Genomic DNA, 22528 nt, shown 5'->3' on the forward strand with positions numbered 1-22528 from the left:
ATAAAAGATCACCATGAGCGCACTGTGATCAGATGCGCTAAAAACGCATAACTATTACAAAATTGGTGTCTCTGGTGATTATTTTTTGTATCAGACTGCATTCTGTAAAGTAAGAATTAAGGACATATTACATGATTTCTGATTTAACAGCTAACAAATATCATTACTAATAAAATGAAACAAGTCCATCTAAAATATCATAAAAAAGAAATAAGAAATTTCAATGTCAAAAACAATACAGATGTAAGATTGATACATATAAGTTTCCATTAGTTTTTGTTAACATTTATGCCAGATCACACATTTGGACAAAAAATGGCAACAACAGACTTGGCCTGCAACTGCACAATCTCATTCACACAAATAATGTGACAACTGCCAGCAAAAGATATGAAAATATTTATCTTTAAGGCTTAAATTCTGCAGGCTGCAACAGAACATTTATCCAAGACAGAGAAATGATGGCAGCAACACTGAATGTGCAGACAGTCACTTCCAATTGAGTCCAGTTACTGTTGCCATGCCTAGTCACTATCACTGCCGCTGCTGCCGCGTCCCTCCTTGACGTCGATGCTGAACTTGTACTCCTGATCACAGCCCATGTAGGCGTCGCTCATGAAGAACAGCGTGTAGTTGTAGCGGCCTGGAGAGGGCGCCACGTAGTCCAGCTTCACCTTGGCCTTCTGCTGCAGTGTGAGCCTCTTGATGGAGAGCAGAGAGTTGTTCTTGGTGTCCCCTATCACCACCCACCAGCCCTCCTCACGTTTCTGAAACACATACACCAGTGAGAACACAGGGCAAATTGTTTTTCAAACATAAGATACATTCTGTTCATTTTATAACATGAAGCAGAAATTGATTAGCCTTGAAAACAATAACAGGTAAGGAAACAAACAACTGAAAATCCTGACGTACCCTCTCCCCTTCACATGCTGCTTTTTCCGGGGGCATAGGCAATTCAACATAAAATGGCAATATCTTTACAAGAGGGCCAGCGGCCAATGGTCATACACCCGAGACTTCAGGAAACTGAACTGCTCATAACAACTTTTGACAAGTTTTTAAAACCATTTTCAAACTTAGCAAAAGTATCAACTAGAGAGTTAACAAGGTTTTACTATCGCCATAAAGGCAAAAAAATGCCCTAGCACCCTGGCAATCATGGTTTTTCAATGGACAGGAACCATTGTCAAACTCAGCCAATTTAGCATAAGAACAAATGTTCTGACCAAGTTTCATGAAGATTGGACAAACAATGTGACTTCTAGAGTGTAAACAAGGTTTTACTATAGCCATATTAGAACAAATGCCCCGTCCCTTGGCGACCACATCATGACCATTTCGAACTCAGCCAAGCTATCATGAGAACAAAAGTTCCCACCAAGTTTCATAAAGATTGGAATTAAAAAGTCACTTCTAGAGTGTTAAGAGAGGTTTATAATAGGTAAAGGAAAAAAAGTAGGTCCTTATAATTCTTGTGCACTGCACAATCCATAAATGAGATCAATCCATCTACCATCTATAAAGTTTTAAGTTCTGTCTCTAAATAGTTTTTGAGATATGCTGGGGTCATGAAAAAGTCCATACGACGAACAGACGGACGACCTGAAACCAGTATAGTCCTCTCCCTAACAACTTATGCCGGGGGTATAATAATGTAAAGTTAGATACGCCTTTGCAGTTACACTTGTGAAGCACTCCACCGTAACAAAAGCAATACTGGTATATTGTTACATTCAGAATAAATGCAATATAAGGTGATATCAGTACTGATGACAGTGGTCATTGGTGTAGAGTGGCCTACCTGTGGGAAAAGAGGCGCTATGACCGGCCCAGCCACCTCATCCTCCCGCTCCAGCTGTACATTTACATTCACGGTGGAGCCACTGAAACATCAAATACACATGTTGTGTCAATAAGAGATGTTAAACTGATATGACCATTAACCCTATACCACTCAGATACGTATTTTGACGCATGTGTCAGTCCCTTAGAAAGTTAAATTAAATTAAAGGCCTTTCTTACTATAGTTAAGTTTAGAAGGCTTCTTTCCCAACCCTTAGATACTGATGAGCAGCAAACAGCATAAAACCTGAACAGACTGCGAGTGACTCGCAGGCTGTTCTGGTTTTATGCAGGTTGCAAAAGCCATTTTCACTTTGTTTGATGTAGATTGGATGACAACTGTTTGACCCTGGATTCAAAATGCAAATTTGTTCCATTTTAGATAGAGCAATAACTGTGCAGTTCCTGAAATGATTTGTTAACCATTACAGCCTTTTAACTTGACAAGGATATATGATGTCATAAGTGTTCATGAAGATTGGACAAAAACTGCTGGACTTGGATAGCAAAAACAACAATAATATATGCACAGACCCTAGCAAACAAAAGGACCATTACATACAATTCAATATAGCAAGAAATCAGCGATTGACGGACATGAGAGCTAAAATAGATTCCTTAAATTCAAAGTACCAAGGCTATTTACCTGGATATGCTGTCCTTATCAGCAACATCATATGTCATCTCTATGTTGGGGTAGCGGTTGCAAAAGCGTGCCACGTCAGCCATCTGAGACTCTGTGAGCTGCAGCAGTGAGTTCCTGTCTTCATCCTCCATCTCCATCACATCAAATATGGTCTCCACACCCTGGCAATCAAGTACAACATCATATCGTCTCAACTTCTGACAATGTAGTACAACATCACATAAAATATGGTCTCTTCCCCCTGACAATCAAGAGCGCATCACAGCAAATATGGTTTCAAATCCTGACAATCAAGTTAACATGACTTCAATCATTGTTGCAAGCATGTACAAACTGAGAAAAATCCTGACTCTGTCAAAACCTCTGTCTTTCCGGGTTTCTAAATTTTGACATGGCCACCTGACCCTAACAATTTTGTTTACCAGTTTAACCATTTACCACTTAGATGCGTACTGTGACGCATTTGCTGTCCCTTAGAAAGTTAAATTTAATTAAATACCTTTCTTACAAGATTCAAGTTTTAAAGGCATAATTTCCAACCCTTAGATACTGATGAGCAGCAAACAGCATAAAACCTGAACCAACTGCGAGTTACTCACAGGCTGTTCTGGTTTAATGCTGCTTGCACATAGCCATTTTAACTTTGCTTCTGAGTGGGAAAGGGTTAAGCCTTAAAGTAACCTTGTCCTGGCATCCCTTGATGGTGTCCTGTGTGAAGTGGGGCAGCTGTTTCTTAATGTTGACACGCCCACCTGACCCCAACAATTTTGTTTACCAGTTTAAGCCTCAATTTTACCTTATCCTGGCATCCCTTGATGGTGTCCTGTGTGAAGTGGGGCAGCTGTTTGAGGTAGGAGTCTTTGGCCCACATGGCCTGTGTGACCATCTGTGCCAGCTCCATGGCCGCCAGGGCCGGGGACAGCCACCCGTTACTGCTCAGTACGTCCACACATGCCTGGATTAGTCGCACAGCCTGCAACAAACACATAGTGCACAGACATTGAACATGTGTTCAACACTATAGATACAGATAGATAGTTTTCTTAGCTCCTTATTTCATATTTTTTTGTTTGGGTGGATTTTTTCAACAGTATTTCTGTGGGTGTCAGTAAACCCACTCACAAACTTTTTTGGAGTCAGCTGGTTTACCAGTGCTAGGTGATCATACTTATGCAATTCACTGATAACTACTTTACTTGAATCAGAAGTAGGGAGAGATTGACCAAAAGCAATCATCTCATGCCTTATTACCACATGAGTTATGGGGCCAGACCAGATCTTGAGCTTGTAATCCTCAGATTTATAGTCAGGCCCTCTAAAGTCTGAGCTACCTGGCGTTGTATTACAGAGATTTCATAATCTAACAATATGACTACCATAGAAAATATGTATTATGTGTATGATGAATCTGCAAATATTTTGTTTAAATTAGCAGTTTTCATATTCACTGTCTGTAAAATAAAACAGCTAGACAAAGTAATAAATGCCAGGATGTTACCCTGCTGAATACCAGTTGACTGAGCCTAGAGTATGAGTGTTGTGATTGTTTATACCTTGCTCAGTATCTCCTCCGTATCTGACTGCAGCTCGGCTGACAGCTGCATGCGTGAGAGGTGTGCCTGGAGCAGCAGGTTGGTCTTCACATGGGGGTCGTTATACTTGGGGCTGGCCAGCTTGTTGGGCAGACGCGAGGCCAGCTGGCGCAGTACTGAGTCCTCATGGTGACGGATAGGAATCTCCTCGTACTCTGCAGCGTTGGACACGATCTCTATCAGGCCCTTCACCTTCGTCTTTGCATTAAGGGACATGCTGAACAGCTCTGAAATATCAAGTATGTATAGTGCAATACTATGGCATTAAGGGACATGCTAAATAGCTCTGAAATACCAAGCATGTATAGTGAAATACAATAAGGGTCATGCTGAATAGCTCTGAAATACCAAGCATGTATACTGCAATACCATGGCAATAAGGGAAATGCTGAATAGCTCTGAAATAGCAAGCATGTATAGTGCAATACCATGGCAATAAGGGAAATGCTGAATAGCTCTGAAATACCAAGCATGTATAGTGCAATACCATGGCAATAAGGGACATGCTGAACAGCATTGAAATACCAAGCATGTATAGTGCAATACCATGGCATTAAGGGACATGCTAAATAGCTCTGAAATACCAAGCATGTATAGTGAAATACAATAAGGGTCATGCTGAATAGCTCTGAAATACCAAGCATGTATAGTGCAATACCATGGCAATAAGGGAAATGCTGAATAGCTCTGAAACACTAAAGCATGTATAGTGCAATACCATGGCATTAAGGGACATGTTAAACAGCTCTGAAACACTAAAGCATGTATAGTGCAATACCATGGCAATAAGGGAAATGCTGAATAGCTCTGAAATACCAAGCATGTATAGTGCAATACCATGGCAATAAGGGACATGCTGAATAGCTCTGAAATAGCAAGCATGTATAGTGCAATACCATGGCATTAAGGGACATGTTGAACAGCTCTGAAATAGCAAGCATGTATAGTGCAATACCATGGCAATAAGGACATGCTGAATAGCTCTGAAATACCAAGCATGTATAGTGCAATACCATGGCATTAAGGGACATGCTGAACAGCTCTGAAACACTTAAGCATGTATAGTGCAATACCATGGCAATAAGGGACATGTTGAACAGCTCTGAAATAGCAAGCATGTAAAGTGCAATACCATGGCAATAAGGAACATGTTGAACAGCTCTGAAATAGCAAGCATGTAAAGTGCAATACCATGGCAATAAGGAACATGCTTAACAGCTCTGAAATAGCAAGCATGTATAGTGAAATACCATGCAACATGTCAAGCTTGCTGTCAAAAATGTTTGTTATTATTTTGTTAATCATGTTTTCTACCAATCAGATCTAAACCATGGATTTTAATATGGGGCTCCTTTGTAAAAACATTTTAAAAGTAAAAAAAAACCATTGACAAATGATGAAGTTAAGTCTTTACCAGATTTAAACTTGACATATTTAATCTCTAAGAATTACCTTTACCTTTAAGTTTGGAACTTTGTGTTTTGTGAAGCATGCCCTACCCACATGGAATAAACATTTGGAATTGAATGTTGAAATTTTCAGATAAAACATTAACTTATATTCAAGACAATTTGAATGGACACAAAACCTACGAATTGTAGTGTAGTTGATGTAATAGTAGACTGTTTACAAGACTTACATATTGTAGTGTAGTTCATGTAATAGTAGACTGTTTACAAGACTTACCTATTGTAGTGTAGTTGATGTAACAGTAGACTGTTTACAAGACTTACCTATTGTAGTGTAAATGATGTAACAGTAGACCGTTTACAAGACTTACCTATTGTAGTGTAGTTGATGTAACAGTAGTATGTTTACAAGACTTACCTATTGTGGTGAAGTTGATGTAATAGTAGGCTGTTTACAAGACTTACCTATTGTGGTGTAGTTGATGTAATAGTAGACTGTTTACAAGACTTACCTATTGTGGTGTAGTTGATGTAATAGTAGGCTGTTTACAATACTTACCTATTGTGGTGTAGTTAATGTAATAGTAGACTGTTTACAAGACTTACCTATTGTGGTGTAGTTAATGTAATAGTAGACTGTTTACAAGACTTACCTATTGCAGTGTAGTTGATGTAATAGTAGACTGTTTACAAGACTTACCTATTGTGGTGTAGTTGATGTAATAGTAGACTGTTTACAAGACTTACCTATTGTGGTGTAGTTGATGTAATAGTAGACTGTTTACAAGACTTACCTATTGCAGTGTAGTTGATGTAATAGTAGACTGTTTACAAGACTTATCTTGTGTGGTGTAGTTGATGTAATAGTAGACTGTTTACAAGACTTATCTATTGTGGTGTAGTTGATGTAATAGTAGACTGTTTACAAGACTTACCTATTGTGGTGTAGTTGATGTAATAGTAGACTGTTTACAAGACTTATCTATTGTGGTGTAGTTGATGTAATAGTAGACTGTTTACAAGACTTATCTTGTGTGGTGTAGTTGATGTTATAGTAGACTGTTTACAAGACTTATCTATTGTGGTGTAGTTGATGTAATAGTAGACTGTTTACAAGACTTACCTATTGTGGTGTAGTTAATGTAATAGTAGGCTGCAATCATGCCCAAGTTGAGAGGTGACACATACATCTCATCCTCGACGCTGATGCACTGAAAAAATCATCAATGATGAAGGAGTTGAATGTCAAGATCAAAATAAGTCAGCCAAATGGAAGTATCTAAGCCTTATAGTAAGTAGTTTTGATGATGAAAAAAAAGTAATTTTGGATTTACCAAGAATTTTGACCTTCTGAATAAGTTAAGTTGCAAAAATTAGTAAATGTCATGGCAAAGATGAGGTAAGGGTAATGTGAGTAAGTTGATAGTAACAAAGCTTAGTAGAAAGAAAAATGTGTCAATTTGGTTTAACCTTGTACGGAACAATTCAATGGACGGACCATTACATATACCTTTAGGCATCTGTAGATGCACATAAAAAGATGCCATATACCCAATAGTATTTTGTTATTGACTGATCTCTAACAACCACATGAAATGGGATCTTGGACAGCACCAAGTTTGTACCTTGGACTGCTCGAGGTCTGAGATGGTGTTCTCTACCAGCTCTGAGAGGTGGTCAGACAGGTGTCTGTGTGAGACGCCCTGCAGGTTGTAGTAGTTGGGGTTCTGAGTCATGCGTCGATACAGGAAGGTCCAGGTGAGGTAGTCCACGGCCTCCTGCTTGTTCTCTATCGTCTTGGTGACTATCTCTGCACTGAAGTGGTCGTGCAGGCAGTGGTCCAGATGGCTCTGCAAACACCACCAACATTTCATACACCATGATGTAACTGGGGCAGTACCCAACAAGCATTACTAGCAACTGAGGTATGAGGAGTATACAACATTACATACACCATGATGTAACTAGGGCAGTACCCAACAAGCATTACTAGCAACTGAGGTATGAGGAGTATACAACATTACATACACCATATGATGTAACTGGGGCAGTACCCAATGAGCATTACCAGATGGCTCTGCGAACAACACCAACATTACATACACCATGATGTTACTGGGGCAGTACCCAACGAGCATTACTAGCAACTGAGGTATGAGGAGTATGATGTCCAATGAAGTTATTTCATTACCAATGCCCACACAATTTGTGCAGCTATGTTGGAGGTCCAACTCAAAATACTAAAATGAAAGTTGTTTACCAACACAGCCAGCTGAACACTAGAAATGACTGGTAAAAACATTTTCTTAAGGTAGATTTAACATCATGTTTAACAATTTCGGAACACAATTTCAGAGTGTGTACATTTTCTCACCTCAACTGGCAGTGGTTCATACAGGAATTTCTTGAAGAACTCTTTCTTAGAGCTCTGACACAGTATCACTGCCTTGCCTGAAACAACACAGCAGAAATGATTGCCTCTTCAACTATGTTCAATTATTGACATAACTGATGCATTTAATTTATTATTTATGAATCTTTAGAACACATGCAATATTTGGACAAGAATCTTCAAACCTGAGGGTCAATGAATAAAAAAAAAATAAGCTAGTATTGGCAGACTGTTTCCAAAACATTGGTGAAAACAATAAAAATTACATAAAATAAACATCTGATATGAATGTAATCGCTGAACAGCAGTTTATACAGGCCCTCCTACCTTCCTTATCAATCAGGGTCCTGTTGGCCCTTCCAATCATCTGCAACACATCTGGCACGGGGTAATCCTCGTAACTATGGAAACAAACATTGTTGATTAACATTGTTTCATGCTAAGAGATGATGTGTAAATTAATAATAACTTTCATTAACAACAAGTTTCCATAAACAATTGCAGTGAAGTTACCAAATAACAGAACTTTACAAGGTGTCACACAAAGACAGTTATCAGACTGATGTACAGGAGAGGGTGGGGCATATTGTTTCTTGTTTACCAAATGGTAACCCACTGATGAAAGCTGAACATTTATATAGAAATGAAGAATTTTGTTCTAGTTCTCTGCCTTTCACAGAAAAGCATGACAGACGATGCGGTTACCATATAGGAATAATATATAAATACAGCATTGTCCATCGTTCAGTGTGGCACGCTTCAAGTGTGGCATAACTCCAAAAGTATTGACGGGATTTCAAGGGAACTTAATATAATGAGTGAGGGCTTGAAGGCAAAGTACAGAACAAGAAAACAAATTTCTTCAGGATTCAACAGTTATTAAGAAGAAGAACCACTACTCTCTTATCAGTCCTTTTGAAGTTATTCCCTTTTGTAGAAATATTCCTCATAGTTGTAATACATAAATAAGTAAATGTGATGAATCATTTTTTAATTTACAAACACATAAGCTTGTTGTAAAACTATCTAGACCTAAAATCACTTGAACACTGAATCTGGCAAAAAACAGGATATGATTAATCAGTGACATACGAGTGTGTTTTTCCGTCGTAGTACTGGGTGTCCATGACAATCACGAGGTGAGCCGTGACATTCATTCCCCAGGCGAGGCTACGGGAGGCAACCAGGACCTGCACCGCCCCTGTAGCAAACAGCTGCTCAACCACCTTGCGCTCCATGTCAGTGAGTCCCTCATGCAGGTACGCCACTCCATTACTCAGGGTCTCCTTAAGGGTCTACAACAGACAGACAGATCCATACACTGGGAGATACCAGACTACTAGGACCAACACAGGCATGATGAACCAAACTAACTTGACCATGAATAATACCTGCTTAGACTTGTACCTTGTCTGGTATGTTGTCTCGGGCTGTACCTTGCCTGATATTTTGTCACGACATGTACCTTGTCTGATATCTTGTCTAGGGCTGTACCTTGTCTGATATCTTGTCTAGGGCTGTACCTTATCTGATATCTTGTCTAGGGCTGTACCTTGTGTGATATCTTGTCTAAGGCTGTACCTTGTCTGATATCTTGTCTAGGGCTGTACCTTGTCTGATATCTTGTCTAGAACTGTACCTTGTCTGATATCTTGTCTAGGGCTGTACCTTGTCTGATATCTTGTCTAAGGCTGTACCATGTCTGATATCTTGTCTAGGGCTGTACCTTGTCTGATATCTTGTCTAAGGCTGTACCTTGTCTGATATCTTGTCTAAGGCTGTACCTTGTCTGATATCTTGTCTAGGGCTGTACCTTGTCTGATATCTTGTCTAAGGCTGTACCATGTCTGATATCTTGTCTAGGGCTGTACCTTGTCTGATATCTTGTCTAGGACTGTACCTTGTCTGATATCTTGTCTAGGGCTGTACCTTGTCTAATATCTTGTCTAGGGCTGTACCTTGTCTGATATCTTGTCTAGGGCTGTACCTTGTCTGATATCTTGTCTAGGGCTGTACCTTGTCTGATATCTTGTCTAGGGCTAAACCTTAGTCTGATATATTGTATAGGACTGTACATTGTCTGATGTCTTGTCTAGACTTGCACCTTGTCTGATATCTTGTCTAGGGCTTAACCTTATATGATATATTGTCTAGGGTTTACCTTGTCTGATATCTTGTATAGACTTGTACCTTGTCTGATATCTTGTCAAGACTTGTACCTTGTCTGATATCTTGTCTAGGACTTAACCTTGTCTGATATATTGTTTAGGGTTTACGTTGTCTAATGGTGTGTCCATGATTGTATATTGTCTGATATCCTGTCTAGGACTGTACCTGTATTGTCTAGGGTTTACCTTGTCTGATATCCTGTCTACACCTGTACCTTGTCTGATATCCTGTCTAGGGCTTAACCTTGTCTGATATCTGTCTAGGGCTTAACCTTGTATGATATCCTGTCTAGGGCTTAACCTTGTCTGATATATTGTCTAGGGTCTACCTTGTCTGATATCTTGTCAAGACTTGTACCTTGTCTGATATCCTGTCTAGGGCTTAACCTTGTCTGATATATTGTCTAGGGTTTACCTTGTCTGATATCTTGTCTAGGACTTTACCTTGTCAGATATCTTGTCTACGAATTTACCTTGTCTGATATCTTGTCTTGGGCTGAACCTTGTCTGATATCTTGTCTAGGGCTGTATCTTGTATGATATCTTGTCTAGGACTGTACCTTGTCTGGCATCTTGTCTAAGGCTGTACCTTGTCTGATATCTTGTCTAAGGCTGTACCTTGTCTGATATCTTGTCTAGGGCTGTACCTTATCTGATATCTTGTCTAGGGCTGTACCTTGTCTGATATCCTGTCAAAGGCTGTACCTTGTCTGATATCTTGTCTAAGGCTGTACCTTGTCTGATATCTTGTCTAAGGCTTAACCTTGTCTGATATCTTGTCTAAGGCTAAACCTTGTCTGATATCCTGTCAAAGGCTGTACCTTGTCTGGCATCTTGTCTAAGGCTGTACCTTGTCTGATATCTTGTCTAGGGCTGTACCTTGTCTGATATCTTGTCTAGGGCTGTACCTTATCTGATATCTTGTCTAAGGCTTAACCTTGTCTGATATCCTGTCAAAGGCTGTACCTTGTCTGATATCTTGTCTAGGGCTGTACCTTATCTGATATATTGTCTAGGACTGTACCTTGTCTGATATCTTGTCTAAGGCTGTACCTTGTCTGATATCTTGTCTAGGGCTGTACCTTGTCTGATATCTTGTCTAAGACTGTACCTTGTCTGATATCTTGTCTAAGGCTGTACCTTGTCTGATATCTTGTCTAGGGCTGTACCTTGTCTGATATCTTGTCTAGGGCTGTACCTTATCTGATATCTTGTCTAAGGCTGTAACTTGTCTGATATCCTGTCAAAGGCTGTACCTTGTCTGATATCCTGTCTAAGGCTGTACCTTGTCTGAAATCTTGTCTAGGACTGTACCTTGTCTGATATCTTGTCTAGGACTGTACCTTGTCTGAAATCTTGTCTAGACTTGTACCTTGTCTGATATCTTGTTTAGGACTGTACCTTGTCTGATATCTTGTCTAGGACTGTACCTTATCTGATATCTTGTCTAGGAATGTACCTTGTTTGATATCTTGTCTAAGGCTGTACCTTGTCTGATATCTTGTCTAGAACTGTACCTTGTCTGGTATCCTGTCTAGTACTGTACCTTGTCTGGTATCCTGTCTAGGACTGTACCTTGTCTGATATCCTGTCTAGGACTGTACCATGTCTGATATCTTGTCCAGACTTGTACCATGTCTGATATCTTGTCTAGACTTGTTCATTGTCTGATATCTTGTCTAGGACTGTACCTTGTCTGATATCCTGTCTAAGGCTGCACCTTGTCTGATATCTTGTCTAGGGCTGTACCTTATCTAATATCTTGTCTAAGGCTGTACGTTATCTGATATCTTGTCTAGGGCTGTACCTTGTCTGATATCTTGTCTAAGGCTGTACCTTGTCTGATATCTTGTCTAGGGCTGTACCTTGTCTGATATCTTGTCTAGGGCTGTACCTTGTCTGATATCTTGTCTAGGGCTGTACCTTGTCTGATATCTTGTCTAAGGCTGTACCTTGTCTGATATCTTGTCTAAGGCTGTTCAATGTCTGATATCTTGTCTAGGGCTGTACCTTGTCTGATATCTTGTCTAGGACTGTACCTTGTCTGATATCTTTTCTAGGGCTGTACCTTGTCTTATATCTTGTCAAGATCTGTACCTTGTCTGATATCCTGTCTAGGACTGTACATTATTTGGCATCTTGTCAAGGACTGTGCATTGTCTGGCATCTTGTCTGTGACTGTACCTTGTCTGATATCCTGTCTAGGACTGTACCTTGTCTGATATCTTGACTAGAATTGTACATTGTCAGATACCTTGTCTAGGACTGTACCTTGTCTGATATCTTGTCTAAGGCTGTACCTTGTCTGATATCTTGTCTAGGACTGTACCTTGTCTGATATCTTGTCTAGGACTGTACCTTGTGTGATATCTTTTCTAGACGTGTACCTTGTCTGATATCTTGTCTTGGAAAGTACCTGGTCTAATATCTTGTGTAGGAATTACCTTGTCTGATATCTTGTCTTGGAAAGTACCTGGTCTAATATCTTGTGTAGGAATTACCTTGTCTGATATCTTGTCTTGGAAAGTACCTTGTCTGATATCTTGTCCAGGAATGGAGCGATATCCTCCTCAGGCACATGCAGGAACCTGCTGCGAGGTGTCTCTGTCTCAGGCTGGATCTCCGCAGCACTGAATGTCAGGATGTCGATGGCCGTGAGGCGGGTCTGCTTCCGTGAAGGCACAAACACAATGACGGGCTTCTTGGGGGCGTGCCGCAGGATGGCCTGATAGGTGGGCTTGGCCATGGCGATGATACGGGACATGTTGTGGCTGATGTTGAAACCCTGAAAAACACACATTGGTGTTATTATTATTCAGCAGCTGATCAAATGTGTAAGAAAAAAACAACAAATGAACCAGGGAAAGTTTCTGCATTTACTTTTTGAACAAAAATAAGTCAATTTATAATGATACTTGTTGTTTGATGATTATCTAATAAACAAAACTTAAAAGAAATAGTGACCTTATGTCCAATGTTAACAAAAATAAATGGCCCTAACAAAAATCTGAACTATAAGTTTTCAAACAAAGCATCCAGTGTTGAAGCCCCACCTGAATGTGCAGCTCCAGGGGCACAGGTCTCACGTTGGGGTGGAAGTTGAAGAAACCTGTAGTGGAGACACCGAGCCACTGCGACACGTCCTTGGCATTGCTTAGAGAGGAGGTCAGGGCCACAATACGGATGTTCCTCTCTAGCTGGGAGGAGATGTAGCGCATACGAGAGCAGATCACCTCCAACACAGGCTACAAGCAAAGTAACAAGTCAGGCTTCAACTATAAATGCTCTGTACAAAGGGGGTTTAATGCATGTGCATTAAGTGTAGTCCCAGATAAGCCTGTGCAGGCCACACAGGCTAATCAGGGACGACACATTCTGCTTATATGATATTTTTTGTTTAAAAAAGTATCTTCTTAGCAAACATCCAGTTAAGGAGGAAAGCATCGTCCCTGATTGGCCAGAGGGGAATGCAGCGGTTAATCTGGGACGACACTTTACGCACATGCATTAAACCCCCTTTTCACATGGCAAGGCCCAAATGCTCTTAAACTTGTATGTATTTTACACCTAACCATATTTCCTTGTATACTTCATAAGAATACAATCACAAATTGTGAGCAGTTTTAAAACCATGAATTGCAACCTACCCCGACATCTCCACCAATGAGGTGCAGTTCGTCCACAAGGAAGAGGTTGATGTTCTGCACGTTCTTCCTCTGCTTCCATCGTCGTGACAACACATCCCACTTCTCCGGCGTGCTGATGATGATGTTACCCTGAGTGCATAGAATATTCATGTTACTTTCTAACATAACAGTGCTTTTGCATTATTGTTTGCTCTCGTCTATTTCATAAGCTCTAATATTTGTCAAAATGCACAGCTATTAAGAAAAGTTTATTAAAATAAATTAAAATTTAAATAAGAGTTTTTGTCTTGCTATGTTCTGTAATCAAAAAAATGTGTGCAATGCTAATTATGCAGATGTAAGCAGTCTATATCAGCAATTGGGAAATTTGTAGATTTTTTCCAATTGGGAAAGTGCCGCTTTCCTGCATTTATAAAGAAGAAACAAGAGATGTGTTTGTCAGAAACACAATGCCCCCGACTGAGCCGCTTTAAAATAAAATATTTTTTATTAAATCCCTTTAAAAAAATATTACTTTCCTTGTGAAAATGATCTGTGCCTGCCAAATGATATTAAATAGAAATTATCTCCCATTAAAGCTTGTTACTTCCCTTGGATTTTGTTTTTTGACCTTTTATATTGAAAGAAAACCTTGACCTTTCCCCACTTAAAATGTGCAGCTCCATGAAATACACATGCATGCTAAATATCAAGTTGCTATCTTCAATATTGCAAAAGTTATGGCAAATGTTAAAGTTTTAGGACGGACGCACAGACTGACGGACAGACAGATGGACTGACAGTTCAACTTCTATATGCCACCTTACCCGGGAGCATAACAATCACAGTCTCTATGCTAGCAGGTACATCTGGAAAAGATAGTGTATGACCTGGCACTGAGTAACAAAGGCTCACCTTAGCCAGCAGCTTCAGGTCGGTTCCCGTTTCACCCGTCAGCACAACCACTTTTTTCCCCAGCTGCAGACCGAACTTACTGTACCAGTCTGTGTACATCTGCAAAAAGGGATTTAAACTGTTTCACACTTAGGGGACTTTGATAAAGAAATACTTGTGACCATCTATAAATGGTAACAGCACAATTCTACAGTACAGAAAGCATATTGCACATTTTCAATTCTCACATTTAAAACAACAATCATTATGACATTTCGTACATATAATAAATTAATTGCGCCGTGCTCTGTGAAAAAGGGGTTAAATGCATATGTGTTTAGTATCGTCCCAGATTAGCCTCAGCATTTATGATATTTTCTGTTAAAAGAAAGTCTCTTCTTAGCAAAAATACAGTTTAGGAGGAAAGTGTCATTCCTGATTAGCCTGTGTGGACTGCACAGGCTAATCTGGGACGACACTTTACGCACATGCATTTAACGCCTTTTTCACAGAGCACGGCTCAATTCTATTAAGAAACTAAGAAAGCATCCATGTCCCTGTATAAGTGTGAGAGGCCGTACGTACCTGTTGGGCCAGGGACTCCAGAGGTGTCACAAACACACAGCGACCGTCCGCATTCTGTGAGAACATTCTCAACACAGCAAACTCTGCACAAATTGTCTTACCACTACCGGTAGGCGCACCCACAAACACATTGTCATCACTGTTGTATACTGCATTGAACACTGAAAGAGAACACACCAATAAACACATGGTCATCACTGTTGTATACTTCATTGAATACTGAAAGAGAATACACCAATAAACACACTGTCATCACTGTTGTATACTGCATTTAACACTGAAAGAGAACACACCAATAAACATATTGTCATCACTGTTGTATACTTCATTGAATACTGAAAGAGAATACACCAATAAACACACTGTCATCACTGTTGTATACTGCATTTAACACTGAAAGAGAAAACACCAATAAACACACTGTCATCACTGTTGTATACTGCATTGAACACTGAAAGAGAACACACCAATAAACACACTGTCATCACTGTTGTATACTGCATTTAACACTGAAAGAGAACACACCAATAAACACAGTGTCATCACTGTTGTATACTTCATTGAATACTCAAAGAGAATACACCAATAAACACACTGTCATCACTGTTGTATACTGCATTTAACACTGAAAGAGAACACACCAATAAACATATTGTCATCACTGTTGTATACTGCATTGAACACTGAAACAGAAAACACCAATAAACACACTGTCATCAGTGTTGTATGCTGCATTGAACACTGAAACAGAAAACACATTTTTAAAGTAAAATTCATTTTAATTATTAAATACTTACCTGTTATCTCTAGCTAATCCCTTTCCAGGGAGTTAATTATCCGGAAAACTTTAAGCGCTGGGAATCATCCACCTCTAATAAAGAAAACCAAGTTATGTTAAACATAGTACAATGTAACCTAACCGGAAATCAAGAACAACAACTCATCTTTCCTTTACAAAAACATAAAATGTCGATGAGCGGGGTGGGAGGTGGGACTTACCGATAACAGGTAAGTATTTAATAATTAAAATGAATTTTACTTTAAAAATTTGTTTTAATATCATAAATACATACCTGTTATCTCTAGCTGATTTTGCAGCTGCGGCTGGAAGGTTCGCATATTTTTTCCCATCACAGCAGAACCCATATTTAGGGTTTTCAGCCAGAGATAGTAGATCATGTCCTCAGATTATCTTCGTTAGTACCATATTGTACGTACTTAATTCTCGGATGGCCTAGAGTACTTACGCCATAGAAGAAATTACAGTTTGAGCCACAACAAGAAGACCCAACATATACAAATTGTCTTGTTGGCACTCAAGAGAACAAAGATAAAAAGAGGAGAAGGTGGTAGGATTCCTCCAGAAAGCAGCTTGAAGCACTTCAGACAGTGGGGTACAATTAATATAAGCCCACGAAGCCGAAAGAGCTCTTAATTCATGCGGTCTTATCTTAAACAGGGATAAATCACTGGATGAAAGAGAAGAATAAGCCTTCTTAATTGTTGAGGCTCTCCAACGGGAAATAGAAGCCGCAGACACATTGCCCCCCCCCTTTAATGGAATGAAGTCTTTTACGAGAACCTCGAATAAACTTTACTCTCTTAAGGTAGAACTTCAAAGCCCTTACCGGGCAAAGGAGTCTATCATCATCTTCATGTCCACAAGTTCTAGAAAGACTTGGAACTTTGAAGGGTTTGGAAGCCATAGAAGGAAGTTGATTTTTAGCAAGAAATCCTGGCTGACATAATAATGTAACAGATCCATCGACAGCATCAAAACGATGATGGTTATCTCCTATAGAAAGAGCATGAATTTCACTTCTCACTTCAAGAGGTTCATAGGGAGCCTTAGTAAGCGAACCAAGCACACAAGCTAAATTCCATTTAGGAGCCAGTGTTCGAGATACAGGACGTTTAAGTTCCATAGCTCTAATCAGTTCCGAAATCGCTGGATCGGCACAGATTTGTGATGACTTAGTAAAAGCCAATGTATGCGAAATCATAGATCTGTATTTTTTGATAGAGCTAAGAGAAAGTTTCTTATCATCAAAAAGACAGATGAGAAAATCCGCTATGCGTCTAGCAGAGGGATTGAAGGGATCAATTTTCCCTCGAATACACCAATTAGAGAAGAGTTTCCAGCGAGCATCATAGACTGCTCTGGTGGATTTTCTCCTTGCAGAAGCAACGAGGGTTGAAGCCCTGACAGAAAAACGTTTCTTCTGCAGAGATTGCCTGATAACGGCCAAACGTGTAAGTGGAATATTACTGGATCCGCATGTAGTCTGCCGCTTTGAGATAGAAGATCTGACCTGTGAGGAAGTTTCCTGGGATAATCGTACAGGAGACTGAGAAGATCGTTGAACCAAGATCTCCTGGGCCACCAAGGGGCAATCAGGAGTATCCGGCATGAGCTCACCCTGATTTTCGCCAATATTTGGGGAATTAGAATGGGTGGGGGATAGGCGTAAGCTTCCAGTTGGTCCCAAGCGAACGAAAGCACATCTATTGCCTACGCTGCTGGATCGTAAACTGGACTCACATACAGAGGTAGTCTGTAGTTGTGTCTGGTCGCAAATAGATCGACCAGGGGATAACTGAACTTGAAAAAGATCTGGTTGGTCACTTCTTGATGAAGTGTCCTTTCCGATGGAAGTATCTGGTGTTTGCGAGACAACCCATCCGCCAGGGCGTTGAGGCGACCTGGTATGTATTTGGCCAAAATATAAATGTTGAGTGTTTTGCAAAGAACAAGTAATTTCCTGGTTTCCAGATACAGGGATTGAGAATGTGTTCCCCCCTGTGCCTGGATGTAAGCCGGATTGTTGATATGAAGGTGAGATTCCTGATGAGACCACAACCCTGAAACTATCAGACTGAGAGGTTCCAGGTGAGCACCCCATCCTTCCTTGCTCGCATCCGTGATTAGATGTAATGACGGTTGCTGAGGAAGAAGCGGTACTCCTGCTAAGAGAGTCTCCTCGTCTAGCCACCACTGGAGATGAGACACTAGGGAAGGATGGATTGGAATCTGTTTTAACAGATTGCCCGGAGACCATTTCCAACAAGCTGAGAGATAATGCTGAAGAGGACGTAGGAATAGACGTCCCAACTGCACAAAGTCTGCTACTGAGCTCAGGATACCGTTGAGAGAGAGGAACTCTTGAGCTGTTATATGAGATTGGGAAAAAACCCAGTTGACCTTTACCAGAAAGTCTGATATACATTGACATGACACTCTGACCCGATTGATGTGTGTCAAGAAATTCATTCCCACGAAAGTGAAGTCCTGAGAAGGAATGAGGTCTGAATTGTCTGCATTGAGAAGGAGTCCTAAAGAGAGGAGTTCCTTCCAAGAGAATTCTAGGTTGGTCAGAAGTTAATGACGATCGAGCTGGTGTAAGAGCCAGTCATCGAAATACTGAAGAAGAACAATCCCGTGAACTCGGAGGTGAGCTCCGACTGCAGCCATTACTTTGGTAAAAACTCGTGGGGCGGTCGCCAAACCAAATGGCATGGCCCGGAACTGGTAGACTTGGCCATGAAAGGCGAATCGAAGGTACTTCCGGAAGTTGAGATGTATAGGAACATGAAAGTACGCATCTTCCAGATCCAAAGACACCCCCCAGTGCAGGGGTTTGATGGAGTTCCGTATGAAGGAAGGAGTCTCCATTTTGAAAGTTGGTTTGAGAAGGTACATGTTGAACACTTTTAAATCTATTACTGGTCTCCAGGAACCATTTTTCTTTTGAACAAGAAAAAGACGACTGTAGAATCCTGGAGAATAAGGATCTTGAACCATTTCTACCGCCTGTTTTTCCAAGAGCCCGAGGATGGACTGTGGAATATGTGGATGCTGAGATACCAGTTCTATCGGAACGCGAGAAAGTGAAGGCCTTTTTTCGAATTGAAAAGTCAGGCCTTTTGTAACCAGAGAATGAACCCATGAGTCCGAAGTAATTTGAAGCCAGCGATTTGAAACGTGGAAAAGTCTGGCCCCGACTGGTATTTCCAGCATCGGAGGTTGTGGTGGTAGAAAAGGTAGGGACCTAGGGCTGATAAGGAGGAGGTACGCCCTTGCCAGCAGAAGGTTTGAAATTCCTCTGATCCGGCTTGGGTTTGTTCTTTTTCTCAGAATCTCTACCAGAAAACTTCTTAGAAAAAGAAGGTCTGTTATAGGAAGAAGGCCTGTTAGGACCCGACCGTGGATTAACAGCAGGTCTTTTAGAGAAAAGATTGTTTCTCTTAGCCTTCTTGGGTGCTGGAACTGCTGGTGGCCTAGAAAAAGGCTGTTTAAAGGCTCCTTGGTGTTGTCCAGAATTGTTTCTAGCTAAAGAAGCATGAAGTTGGTCATCCTTGTCAGCTGTGATTGCTTCTTGTATCCTTCCACCAAAAAGGAAACCTGATGTGAGAGGAGCCGTTCTGAGCGAGTTCATACCTGGTTCTAAGAGAAAATCTTTAGTTAAAGAAGTAAGGATAAGATCTCTACGAATCCTTAACAACTCAGACATTGAAGAAGCAGCATTATGTGAAAGGGATAATGCTGTTCGTGATAGGTGGATCAATAAATCCCGAAGTTCTTCCGGAACAGAATCAGACCAATCACAAACCAAGTGTAAAAGGTTGCTAGCATTAAGTCTACCTGGTTGGATAGACCTAAAGATCTTCGCTCTCTACTTTCCCAATTTGATAATTCTTATCAGTATTGACCGGTACAAAATGACCAGATGCATTCTGTACCCATAGAACATCAGGATTCTAATGGGTAGCATTAGGGGGTACACGACTACATACGGTCGAAGACACCCGTGGTGCTGATAATGTAGCAGTAGTTGTTAGCAGCACTCCTGAAGTTCCAACATGTGTGGCTGTCAACATTAGAGCCGACACATGTGGTGAGGTAACATGTGATTCCATAAAGGAATAAGACGTTGATCGACTATCCGAATGGTAGATACGATGTCTACGTGAGGTTTGTCGACGTCCTCGTTTCCTACGATGTCGCGATCTGGATCGGCTGCGATGTCGAGTTGTAGATCGGCTGCGATGAGACCGGGATCTTCTGGAATAGCGTCTCCGTGAACGACGACGTGATCGCTTACGCGCGTAGCGGCGATGACAATCGCTCGACGAAGATGAGGGAGTCCGATGTCTACTCCTAGATGACGAAGATTCAGGAAGAAGAGTCATCCGATGATGAAGATCTATGCCTTCTTCTGACTGTTGACCGTTGACCGGACCGGACTGGACCAGACCGGTGAAGGTGACCGGACCAGTCACCGATGACTGGACCGGACTGGTGATTGGACTGGACCGGTGACCTGACCGGACCGTTGACCGGACCGGTGACCGGCCGGTCATATCATGACCGGACCGGACCCGTGACCGGCCGGTCATATCATGATCGGACCAGCCGGTCATATCATGACCGGTTACGTCACCGGCCAAAGACCGTAGAATGGCGGCTGCCATTTGGTTAGACATTGGTCCATTCTTAAGTCCACGATCAATGTCGCCGGTATGTATGGTGGGAGTCATACGGTCAGATGACGACCGACAGACAACACCACCATCGTGCCCGGTATCCGGTGACTGAAATGTCAGCTGGTCATCCGTGACCAGTGAAGTCACCGGATCATCAACGTACGTTAGAGGTTTGTGGCGTTTGCGGCTGATCGACGTCCGACGGCGACCAGCTTGTTTCCATGTGTCGTAAAACCATAAATCGCACACCGCACATTTTTTAAGCAGAGTACAACCGGTACATGCCAGGCAAGTGTCATGAGAATCCCACCTTGCCTTGATGTGACCACACGAACCTTTCTTTTGTAAGTTCATTTCTGAAAACAAATGAAACAGAAAGATCCTACAACAGACAAAACCAATTGTTAAATTTAAACCACAATGTAAATAAACAAACGCTGTACAAATGCCCTCAATTATTTATTGAGGAAAAAGGCACGAAGTCCTGGTGGATTACCTATAGAAGGAAATGGAACGAAAACCTTGTGGTGCACGTGCTCATGTACATGAGCACTATAAACAAAGATACCCAGCAAAAGCAGAATTATAACAAAAACTGCAATAATAAAACATGCATGCCCCCCATATGGGCTGTCCTTTGTAGTGGCAGCCATCGTGTGAATACGTTTTTTGTCACTGTGACCTTGACCTTTGACCTAGTGACCTGAAAATCAATAGAGGTCATCTGCGAGTCACGATCAATGTACCTATGAAGTGTCATGATCCTAGGCAAAAGCGTTCTTGAGTTATCATCCGAAAATCATTTTACTATTTCGGGTCACCGTGACCTTGACCTTTGACCTTGTGACCTCAAAATCAATAGGGGTCATCTGCGAGTCATGATCAATCTACCTGTGAAGTTTCATGATCCTAGGCATATGCGTTCTTGAGTTATCATCCGAAAACCATTTTACTATTTCGGGTCAACGTGACCTTGACCTTTGACCTAGTGACCTCAAAATCAATAGGAGTCATCTGCGAGTCATGATCAATCTACCCATGAAGTTTCATGATCCTAGGCGTATGCATTCTTGAGTTATCATCCGGAAACCATTTTACTATTTCGGGTCACCGTGACCTTGACCTTTGACCTAGAGACCTCAAAATCAATAGGGGTCATCTGCGAGTCATGATCAATCTACTCATGAAGTTTCATGATCCTAGGCGTATGCGTTCTTGAGTTATCATTCAAAAACCATTTTACTATTTCGGGTCACCGTGACCTTGACCTTTGACCTAGTGACCTCAAAATCAATAGGGGTCATCTGCGAGTCATGATCAATGTACCTATGAAGTTTCATAATCCTAGGCCCAAGCGTTCTTGAGTTATCGTCTGACAACCACCTGGTGGACGGACCGACAGACAGACCGACCAACATGAGCAAAGCAATATACCCCCTCTTCTTCGAAGGGGGGCATAAAAAGTATAAAAAAGTAAACCGAATAATATACAGAAAAAAAAATAAAATTATCCTTCAAACTCAGACAATAAACACGATTAAAAGAACGAAATATTCCTGAGCCAAAATAGGCGTGCACTCTTGGTTGTCCGAAAGGAAAGATGAGTTGTTGTTCTTGATTTCCGGTTAGGTTACATTGTACTATGTTTAACCTGACTTGGTTGTCTTTATTAGAGGTGGATGATTCCCAGCGCTTAAAGTTTTCCGAATAATTAACTCCCTGGAAAGGGATTAGCTAGAGATAATAGGTATGTATTTATGATATTAAAACACCAATAAACACACTGTCATCAGTGATGTATGCTGCATTGAATACTGAAACAGAAAACACCAATAAACTAGGGCTGTAACGAATACACAAGGTGACGAATACGATACGTATCACGAA

At 40.9% G+C, this 22528-nt stretch overlaps 1 protein-coding gene and 1 long non-coding RNA gene across 3 annotated transcripts in view; both read right to left on the reverse strand.

The window, feature by feature from the left end:
* Positions 1 to 274: 274 nt before the first annotated feature.
* Positions 275 to 22528, reverse strand: part of LOC127841130 (U5 small nuclear ribonucleoprotein 200 kDa helicase-like) — a 55258-nt gene continuing 33004 nt past the window's right edge. The window contains exons 27-41 of the mRNA XM_052369693.1: positions 15158 to 15318; positions 14594 to 14692; positions 13700 to 13828; positions 13106 to 13297; positions 12583 to 12837; positions 8977 to 9179; positions 8212 to 8285; positions 7867 to 7943; positions 7118 to 7342; positions 6616 to 6703; positions 4045 to 4310; positions 3288 to 3464; positions 2492 to 2652; positions 1805 to 1886; positions 275 to 767 (exon numbers count right to left, since the gene is read on the reverse strand). Coding sequence (XP_052225653.1) covers positions 525 to 767; positions 1805 to 1886; positions 2492 to 2652; positions 3288 to 3464; positions 4045 to 4310; positions 6616 to 6703; positions 7118 to 7342; positions 7867 to 7943; positions 8212 to 8285; positions 8977 to 9179; positions 12583 to 12837; positions 13106 to 13297; positions 13700 to 13828; positions 14594 to 14692; positions 15158 to 15318 — 2432 coding nt within the window. The 3' untranslated portion in view covers positions 275 to 524. The remainder of the gene's footprint in view (positions 768 to 1804; positions 1887 to 2491; positions 2653 to 3287; positions 3465 to 4044; positions 4311 to 6615; positions 6704 to 7117; positions 7343 to 7866; positions 7944 to 8211; positions 8286 to 8976; positions 9180 to 12582; positions 12838 to 13105; positions 13298 to 13699; positions 13829 to 14593; positions 14693 to 15157; positions 15319 to 22528) is intronic.
* On the reverse strand, positions 9391 to 11815 carry LOC127841133 (uncharacterized). 2 transcript variants are annotated; one of them, XR_008030715.1, is made up of 3 exons: positions 11512 to 11815; positions 10046 to 10074; positions 9391 to 9407 (listed from the first exon to the last, which is right to left on the reverse strand). It is a non-coding gene; the product is annotated as an uncharacterized LOC127841133 (long non-coding RNA). The 2 variants fall into 2 exon arrangements; XR_008030716.1 differs by lacking the exon at positions 9391 to 9407 and adding an exon at positions 9884 to 9900.

The sequence above is a fragment of the Dreissena polymorpha genome, chromosome 8 (genome assembly GCF_020536995.1).
Source record: "Dreissena polymorpha isolate Duluth1 chromosome 8, UMN_Dpol_1.0, whole genome shotgun sequence".
Classification (NCBI taxonomy): Eukaryota; Metazoa; Mollusca; class Bivalvia; order Myida; family Dreissenidae; genus Dreissena; species Dreissena polymorpha.